The sequence below is a fragment of the Mus caroli genome, chromosome 10 (assembly GCF_900094665.2).
Source record: "Mus caroli chromosome 10, CAROLI_EIJ_v1.1, whole genome shotgun sequence".
Taxonomy (NCBI): Eukaryota; Metazoa; Chordata; class Mammalia; order Rodentia; family Muridae; genus Mus; species Mus caroli.
The window spans coordinates 18,018,694-18,028,343 of NC_034579.1; the positions used below are offsets into that span (position 1 = coordinate 18,018,694).

Genomic DNA, 9,650 nt, shown 5'->3' on the forward strand with positions numbered 1-9,650 from the left:
CACTTTGTAGACCAGGCTGGCCTCGAACTCAGAAATCCGCCTGCCTCTGCCTCCCAAGTGCTGGGATTAAAGGCGTGCGCCACCACGCCCGGCGATATTTTCTTATTATCGATGAGATATCTAGCTAGGTCATCACAACTTGAGGATTAAGGAGTCCAAGAGTAGATGGAGCAGAGTATTTATTTAGACAATGCATTTCAAACCAGTTCCTCTAGTATATGGAGAAATCGTCTTCTGTGAAGCATTGAATTAAATAAGTTATATTAAACTGTCATGTTTCAGTGTTTGCATAGTCCATTTTCCAACAGCAATAGGAACAAGGCGGCTTTCCAAAACAGTAACAGTTATGTTCTGTTTACAGCTTGGTAAACCAGTTCCGTCGGTTTGCCCATACTGACACATACTTGTGAGACCACTGGCTAGGGGAGTTTGGGCTAGTTAGTAAGCCAGTCTCCCACCAAAGCTCTGCACTTTCAGGCTCCGGGAAGAATTGCAGGGCTATGCTCCGGGACACATTAAAGCTCCAGGGCAATCCAATCTTCTGGAGTTCTCCCAGAGAACTCGATCGCCCCCTAGCCTGCACATCCACTAAGTCGTCAGACAAGTCCAGCCACTTAGCTAGGAGGGAGACTCTGGGAAGTGGCCCGATAACCTCCTGGTAGCAGAACTACCTGGACAAAGGAAGGAAGACTAGATTAAGTGGTCGAACCAAGGGGCGGCCTCAAGTCTGTGCCCGGTTAACAGGAGTATCGTACATTCCCCCCAAACCTCCCTCCCTCCACTGCCGTGTGTCATCTTCCTGTTCGGAAGTCTTAGTAGGTTGCTGGGACAGAACTGGGGGCGCCTGCCCCACCCATCAGGTATCCGGTTGGAAGAAAAGCCAGTCTCAACAACTTGATTCCCTCTCCGTTAAATGATAAGGTTAGCAGACCATCCGTCTCCAATCGCTGACCATTCCGGGCATGAGGAGGAAGGGGCACATGCACATCGGTCCTTTTCTGTTCCAACCACAAATATATGGTTGAGCTTTCTCTTCATTGCACTTGGAGGCCTCTGATTTGAATTCCATGTTCCTTTTGGAATGCATGCCAGAGCTTCTTCCCTGGGAGACCAGACCCTGTGCATGTGTTTCTATTTTTTTTCTGGACTGATTTGCGGTGCTAATCAGTTAAGTTACATTTCTTGTATGTCTTACTGGTGAAATAAGCCCAGGATGCTGATGACTGTAATTTTCTGGATGATGTTGCAACGGCAGGATAAATAGCCCAGTGTTGAACTTTGCAGCTTGTTCCCTTCCTGTATGTAAATTTCCTTTAGATATAAAGTGGGACTCAGAACAAAAAGGCAAGCAAGCAGCCTCTGGCTGGAGCTCCCTTGTCATCTGGCGCTTCCAGCCTCATCAGAGGCACATAGCCTGGAGGCTAACTTTTTCGGTAACTACTAGTTCTTCCTCCATAAAGTAACCCCAGCCTTCACCTCTTCAGCACTGTGAAGAATGAAAGAGGAGACCTTAAGATCCCCTTGGAAAGGTTCGTGTTCTGAGTACTGTAATTTGGATGGGATGAGTAAAACAGATACCTGGGAGAGACTGGAGGAAGCTCCTGAAAGCTAGGTGATGCACTAGGGAGGGTCTCTGGACGACTTCCTGATTTAATAGTTTAAAACAAATAAGCAAACATCTTTGTGGAGATTGGTGTTTCAAAGCAAACGTTTTCTGGAGGGGAAGTTACCCAGCAGATGCGGAGGGGGCAGGGCAGGACTGGGCTAAACAAACCACTGGTACCACATGGTTTGGAAGCACTCACTGGCAATAACAAATTCATAGTTTATGCAGAATCCAAGCACGGAAAAAGCCTGGGCTGGTTGCTATGATTCGGAATCGCCTACACCTTGTTTTAGTTTGGAGTGTCAATTTCAGGCACCCTAAGTACATTGTGAAGGACGTCTACTAAGCAAAATTTCGTCTCCAGAGTTGCACGTCAGTTCTCCTGGTTTCTAGCTGTCCGAAGTGAGCAAATCAAGAAGCAGCTGAGACTAGAGATCGCTTTAGGTGTTGGGAGGTGGCTGCCGCTACAAAACAAACTTGCCCAAGACAGAGGGAGGGAAAAGAGCTTCGCGTGCTTTTCCTGACCTGACAACTGGTATTTTGTAGTGTGTCAAATTCTAAAGTGCTAGGCCTTTCGCAGCAAGGGGTCATGGCAGGGCAGTCACCGCAGAAAGCACGGCGAGCGCCAGGTACTGGCCCAAGTAGCCGCCTTCCCGGCCCTGGCCCAGACCCGGTGCTCTGGGCTTCCTAGCCAGCGCTGGCGCGCGTCCCCACATTGGCGGTCAAGCTGCAGCGCCAGGCATCCCCCAGCGGCGGGGTTACTGTAAGGCACCTCACTCCTACCCAACTCTGGCTGCCTCTACTGCAGCTTCCCTCTGTTCCCAGCTTTTTGAGATGAGTCTCTTACTAATATTTAAAGAGTTAAAGGGTTTCAGTTATGTGAACTTGCAAAAAAAACAAGGGGATATAAAAATTAAGTCTACCTGGATCTGCCACCAGGTAGCCCAAAGGAGGGAGGGTAGTGGAGATTAGGAAAAAACGGACGGGGTTTAAGGCAGTGCAATGCAATCTTGGCAGTTTTTTTTTTTTTTTTTTTTTTTTGTGAGAGAGGGACCCGGACAAGGGTACTGACCGCGCAAGGGTCACTCCAGGTCGGCCCTGGAGAGAAGCCCCTGCTACCTAACTTGCCACCTCCTCACGTGTTCTTGGCATGGCTAGGATTAAAATTTGCAAGGCTCAAAATTTATGCGGAAAGGACAGAATGTTCTCAGAGATTAGTTGGAAAAAAAAGTGAAATGAAGATTGTACTTTTTTTTTTTGTAGAGCAGAGACTTATTTCCGCCCCCTCCCCTACACATTCCTGACCCCCCCCCCCCCCCCCCCCTTGCCTTCCTTCCTCCTCTTCCAAGTTCTGGGATTTTTCAGCCTTGCTTAGTTTTGGCCAAAAGCACAAAAAAGGCGTTTTCGGAAGCGACTCGGTCGTGCACAAGGGCCATTTGTTTGTTTTGGGACTGGGGCAGGAAATCTTGCCGGCCTGAGTCACGGCGGCTCCTTCAAGGAAACGTCAGTGCTCGCCGGTCGCCGTCGCCCACTGTGCGCCCCTCGGTCCGCAGCCATGGGCGAGATGCAGGGCGCGCTGGCTCGGGCTCGGCTCGAGTCCTTGCTCCGGCCCCGCCACAAAAAGCGGGCGGAGGCGCAGAAAAGGAGCGAGTCTGTCCTGCTGAGCGGACTGGGTAAGTGTCGCCGCCCGGCTCGCAGGGACACGGGGTGCGTGGAGATCGGGATGGAGTACAGCGCGGGAACCTGGAGGCTGCGCGTCGGGCCGGGGACGGGACACCGGGAAGGGGAGAGGTCGGCGGTGACCGTGCACTGCGGTGTCCTCTCGGGAAGCACGGGAGAGGAAATGGAAAATCACCGAGGCTCTCCACCCCTCCAGCGCCCTCCTCCGGCCCAGGCAGACGGGGGCCGAGTGCAGCCCGGCGCGGGGTCCTGCTCACGCAGCCCGCGGAAGCCTCGGTCCTGCCCAGGGCGGCTCGCCTGGCTCACTCAGGACACGGTGGCCAGTCGCCCATCTTCTCGCAACTCGGTCTACAGCCTGCTAGGCGGCTGGGCTGGGGGTGGAGCCTCATGGCGGGCGGAGCCTCGAGATGGGCGGCTCTGAGCCGCTTCCTCCTTCTGCCGGCCCCGCCCTTTCGCGGCGCAGGGCTTATAAAGCCGGTCGCGCGGCCGGAGCGCACAGTTGGCTTAGCCGGTTTCACTGCTCCCCTCCAGTCTCTTTTGGGCTCTTTCCGGGCATCGGGGCGATGACCGTCAAAGCTGAGGCTGCTCGAAGCACCCTTACCTACTCCAGAATGAGGGGAATGGTAGCGATTCTCATCGGTGAGTGCTGGAAAAGCACCGGACTTGTGTGTGTAGGAGAGCCGGCGTCGGTTTTGAAGGTTCAGGATCAGATTAGCGTGTGGCGTCTGATGTTACCGAGCCCCCTAACCATCTCCCCTTTTCCTCTCTTTAAATTATAGCTTTTATGAAACAGAGAAGGATGGGCCTGAACGATTTTATTCAGAAGATTGCCAGCAACACCTATGCATGCAAACAGTAAGTTTTGGGTTATTGGGGAAAATAGAAAGAATTGTTTAAATTTACTAGCAGCGAAGACTTCATGGGGCGGGGGTAGTGGTGGTGGTGCTGAGATCTTTCCTCCGGGGTAGATAGATCTCTTCTGGTCTTGAACATTTTGCTTATTTGAAACATTTTAAACATTATAATTTATGGGTAGAGTTTGGCTCGGAGGTTTAAGATTAATTCTCGTGAATGTTCACCAAAATCCACGTCCCTCAATAAACAAACCTTAATTTGTATTTAACTGGGTTTTCCTTACATTTTTTTTTTTTTTTTGGTAAGCAATTCATTGGGATGTTTTCTGTAAAATACCGAACTGTTGAGTCAGAAATAGAACTTATGTCTGTGTGCCCTCTGGTGGCGAATTTAGGAGTTTCTAAAATGGCCCTTTGATTTCCACAGCGCTGAAGTTCAGTCCATTTTGAAAATGTCCCATCCTCAGGAGCCGGAGCTTATGAACGCCAACCCCTCTCCTCCGGTAAGTATATCTTGACTGTGGAGGAAAATTATAAATGTATCCGTATTTTCCTGTAGGGGTTAGTCAAGGCAGTATTTGTAAAAACTATCAAGGCGGGATTGTCTAGTCACATTGCAAGTGGCTTAAGTGTTTAAGTACTGAGTCACTGGGATGTTTTGAAAGACATATTTCATAAGGTATTTTATGTGTTAACAGTAAGGCTGTGTGCAGCGTACATATTAAAAGATGATACTTTGTTTTCTAGCCAAGTCCCTCTCAACAAATCAACCTGGGTCCGTCCTCCAATCCTCACGCCAAACCCTCCGACTTTCACTTCTTGAAAGTGATCGGAAAGGGCAGTTTTGGAAAGGTAAGTTCAACCGAAAGTTCGTCTTTTCCAAAAGATGAAAACTTTGCATCTCGACTCTTTCATGCATTCACTTTTATCTTCTCCCTGACTGAGGATAGAAAAATGACTGTCCGATTGACATTTCAGGTTCTTCTGGCTAGGCACAAGGCAGAAGAAGTATTCTATGCAGTCAAAGTTTTACAGAAGAAAGCCATCCTGAAGAAGAAGGAGGTAAGGGTGACCCCTGGTGGCTGGGGATGGCAGGCGTGGTGAAGAATTTCTACCCTGTGGTTTGCTGCCCTGTTGAAATCTGAATTTGCCACTGAATCTCATCTCTCTCCTAGGAAAAGCATATTATGTCCGAGCGGAATGTTCTGTTGAAGAATGTGAAGCACCCTTTCCTGGTGGGCCTTCACTTCTCATTCCAGACCGCTGACAAGCTCTACTTTGTCCTGGACTACATTAATGGTGGAGAGGTGAGCCGAGGCATCCACCTTGATGGTGGGAGGGGGGCTGCTCCTGTTTGTCTTGCTTGGTTTGGGTTTGAGATGTGCTTTTAAAAGATACTTGAGAGAGAAACTTACTCAGAATTAAGCTATTTCAGGCCGCTTCCTGCAAGCTTTCTCTTTTGGGCCTGACTAAACGACCCCACTAAGCCTCGGTTTCTTTGTCTCGTGCAGCTGTTCTACCATCTCCAGAGGGAGCGCTGCTTCCTGGAACCACGGGCTCGCTTCTACGCAGCTGAAATAGCCAGTGCCCTGGGTTATCTGCACTCCCTGAACATCGTTTATAGGTGAGCCAAAGGTTCAAAGCTACCTTGAATGCTGGAAAGAGGGAGGGCAGGCTGAGCCTTTGGAGTCCTAAGATAATGAGATATTATGTGCACTTTGGTCACTTCTAACAATTCCCTAGCATGTGAGTTGTCTCAACTGCCCATACCAAGAGGGTGGTGCATAATCCTAACAGCCCAACTAAGGCTCCTTTCTGTGGCTGGCTGTGGAAGAGGAGTGGATTAACAATCTTCTTAATACCCAAGCAATCTTTACAGAGGGTTTGTCATGAAGTCAAGTTAACCTACCTGTGTAACTGCTTTTTCCTACAGAGACTTAAAACCTGAGAATATTCTCCTAGACTCCCAGGGGCACATCGTCCTCACTGACTTTGGGCTCTGCAAAGAGAACATTGAGCATAACGGGACAACATCTACCTTCTGTGGCACGCCTGAGGTAGGCAGTCTGACACAGTGCCCGGTCTACCCACTCCCTTCCTTCCATAAAAGGAAGAGTAAACTTTAAGCAATTCCTTTATACAGCTCAGTGCAAGACAGATACCCATTTATTGTTTGTCTCACCCTGAGGATTCCCAAGGCCTTCTGTTAGTTTTTATCCCAACTAGCTGTTAAGAAATCCTCATGGAACCACTAGATATCAATTCGTTCCCTAAATATATCGATGTATACACACAGGGGACCAGTTGACATCACAAAGCATAGAGGTTTTAACTAAGAAGCAATCCAAACACACACACACACACACACACACACACACAACGGGGGTGGGGAGGGGAGCCAGTTGACCTGGCTCTTTTCAAAGCACATGCTTGCTGTGCGGACTGCCAGGTTCTGAGAGCTAACTTCTCTCTCTGGTGTCATTTCAGTATCTGGCTCCTGAGGTCCTCCATAAGCAGCCGTATGACCGGACGGTGGACTGGTGGTGTCTTGGGGCTGTCCTGTATGAGATGCTCTACGGCCTGGTGAGTAACACACAGCATCGTGCCCAGAACACTTCTAAGACATATGTGGACTTGCTCGTGCAGGCTTAGCTACTGTGGCTTCTCTGTGTCAGACGCCTTATCAAAAGCTTTAGTAAAGGAGACACTGGCTGTTTTACATTTTATAATTTTATAAATAAGTCTTTTGGATTTTTTTCAATAGTCTTGTTTGAATCTCAGGGCAGGTACAAGTACTGAAAATTGAACCCATCCTCTCGAGTGGGTTTCTTCTGCACAGTATACTACAGTTTACTTAGCCTGCCCAGTATTAGCCCCATCGCACGCACGCTCATTCTCTCTCTCTCTCTCTCTCTCCCTCTCTCTCCCCAGTAGGGGTTGTAAGATAGTCGGTGAAGGGGCCAGCTCAAGTCCAGCTTAATACTCGAAACTCAGCACTTTATATCTAGTAGACACTAGACAAAACTTGAGTTGACTCAGAAGGAATTCCCTTCCTTTTCCAGCCCCCGTTTTATAGCCGGAACACGGCTGAGATGTACGACAATATTCTGAACAAGCCTCTCCAGTTGAAACCAAATATTACAAACTCGGCAAGGCACCTCCTGGAAGGCCTCCTGCAGAAGGACCGGACCAAGAGGCTGGGTGCCAAGGATGACTTTGTGAGTGTTGGTTGCCCTGCTGTCATGGGACCTTGGGGAAGAAGGTTGACCTTGTGACCTTGTATTAAGTTCTCCACATCTAAATGAATATCTGTTTCTTTCCAACAGATGGAGATTAAGAGTCATATTTTCTTCTCTTTAATTAACTGGGATGATCTCATTAATAAGAAGATTACACCCCCATTTAACCCAAATGTGGTAAGTATCTGTGTGGTGTGTTTCTGGTATAAGAATAGTGAGACCCAGAAGGTTTCTTTCCTGTCAGAATTTGAAGAAATAAGTAGCAGATGCTATCTATCCCATAGACTCATCCCAGAGGAGAGTTTTATATATATATATATATATATATATATATATATATATATATATATATATATATATTTTATCCCAGCTAGCTCACTGAATATAAATACATGTATTATAATTTCCAGGCCTAGAGACATACCTTAATACCTGTACCTCAGGAGACTGGTAGAGTTTGAGGCCAGCCTAGGCTACATAGTGAGACCTTGTTATCAGTGAAACCCTCCGGAACTTTGGAGCCTTTAGAGTTAAGCTTCTAGTGGGGAATTATAGGACTTAAGGACTCCCTGTCCTTTGCCCTGTGCCCTTTTTGACACTGAGTGTATTTCCCCTTCTTGTAACAGAGTGGGCCCAGTGACCTTCGGCACTTCGATCCCGAGTTTACCGAGGAGCCGGTCCCCAGCTCCATCGGCAGGTCCCCTGACAGCATCCTTGTCACCGCCAGTGTGAAGGAAGCGGCAGAAGCCTTCCTCGGCTTCTCCTATGCACCTCCTGTGGATTCCTTCCTCTGAGTGCTCCCGGGATGGTTCTGAAGGACTTCTTCAGCGTTTCCTAAAGTGTTTTCGTTAGCCTTTGGTGGAGTTGCCAGCTGACAGAACATTTTAAAAGAATTTGCACACCTGGAAGCTTGGCAGTCTCGCCTGCCCGGCGTGGCGCGACGCAGCGCGCGCTGCTTGATGGGAGCTTTCCGAAGAGCACACCCTCCTCTCAATGAGCTTGTGAGGTCTTCTTTTCTTCTCTTCCTTCCAACGTGGTGCTAGCTCCAGGCGAGCGAGCGTGAGAGTGCCGCCTGAGACAGACACCTTGGTCTCAGTTAGAAGGAAGATGCAGGTCTAAGAGGAATCCCCGCAGGTCTGTCTGAGCTGTGATCAAGAATATTCTGCAATGTGCCTTTTCTGAGATCGTGTTAGCTCCAAAGCTTTTTCCTATCGCAGAGTGTTCAGTTTGTGTTTGTTTGTTTTTGTTTTGTTTTGTTTTGTTTTTTTTTTCCCTTGGCGGATTTCCCGTGTGTGCAGTGGCGTGAGTGTGCTATGCCTGATCACAGACGGTTTTGTTGTGAGCATCAATGTGACACTTGCAGGACACTACAATGTGGGACATTGTTTGTTTCTTCCACATTTGGAAGATAAATTTATGTGTAGACTGTTTTGTAAGATATAGTTAATAACTAAAACCTATTGAAACGGTCTTGCAATGACGAGCATTCAGATGCTTAAGGAAAGCATTGCTGCTACAAATATTTCTATTTTTAGAAAGGGTTTTTATGGACCAATGCCCCAGTTGTCAGTCAAAGCCGTTGGTGTTTTCATTGTTTAAAATGTCACCTATAAAACGGGCATTATTTATGTTTTTTTCCCCTTTGTTCATTTTCTTTTGCATTCCTGATTATTGTATGTATCGTGTAAAGGAAGTCTGTACATTGGGTTATAACACTAGATATTTAAACTTACAGGCTTATTTGTAAACCATCATTTTAATGTACTGTAATTAACATGGGTTATAATATGTACAATTCCTCCTCCTTACCACACAACTTTTTTTGTGTGCGATAAACCAATTTTGGTTTGCAATAAAATCTTGAAAACTATTTGCATAAATTGTGTCATGTGTTAACTTTGTGTATATTGATAAACTGGATTTAGGAGGGGGGAAAATAATGGACCAATGTGAACATACTTTTGGTAAGTTCAGTATAGTAGCACACAATTTCCATCTCCATCACTTGGGAGACTGATGCAGGAGGATTATGAATTGGGGACAGCCTGGACGGAAGAATTAAGATCAGCTCAGTTTGCCCGGTTCTCCGTGGTTTCTTTGTTCAGGGAGGGTCAGGTCGTAGTTTACTGAGGCTGGCTTGTAACTTCTGGTGGAGGACCCCCTAGCATGTGAAGATCTGGGCTGGATTTCCAGCACTGAGAACATAGTCTGCATTTTCCCCAAGTCTCTGTGCTGCCAGTCATGAATCCATCCAAACAATGCAATAAAGTA

General features: G+C 47.6%; 1 protein-coding gene across 3 annotated transcripts in view; it reads left to right on the plus strand.

Moving 5' to 3' along the window:
• The window catches only part of Sgk1 (serum/glucocorticoid regulated kinase 1), a 117,170-nt gene extending 107,911 nt beyond the window's left edge, over positions 1-9,259 (plus strand). Inside the window, exons 1-12 of one of the 3 annotated variants that reach the window (XM_021173629.1) lie at positions 2,846-3,279; positions 4,066-4,141; positions 4,568-4,643; positions 4,888-4,992; positions 5,119-5,202; positions 5,316-5,447; positions 5,652-5,764; positions 6,074-6,197; positions 6,628-6,723; positions 7,203-7,358; positions 7,467-7,556; positions 8,006-9,259. In XM_021173629.1, coding sequence (XP_021029288.1) covers positions 3,162-3,279; positions 4,066-4,141; positions 4,568-4,643; positions 4,888-4,992; positions 5,119-5,202; positions 5,316-5,447; positions 5,652-5,764; positions 6,074-6,197; positions 6,628-6,723; positions 7,203-7,358; positions 7,467-7,556; positions 8,006-8,173 — 1,338 coding nt within the window. In that variant the 5' untranslated portion in view covers positions 2,846-3,161 and the 3' untranslated portion in view covers positions 8,174-9,259. Of the gene's footprint in view, positions 1-2,845; positions 3,280-3,769; positions 3,926-4,065; positions 4,142-4,567; positions 4,644-4,887; positions 4,993-5,118; positions 5,203-5,315; positions 5,448-5,651; positions 5,765-6,073; positions 6,198-6,627; positions 6,724-7,202; positions 7,359-7,466; positions 7,557-8,005 lie in introns of those variants that run through there. The other 2 variants (XM_021173631.2, XM_021173628.2) reach the window with 2 other exon arrangements.
• Positions 9,260-9,650: the final 391 nt, after the last annotated feature.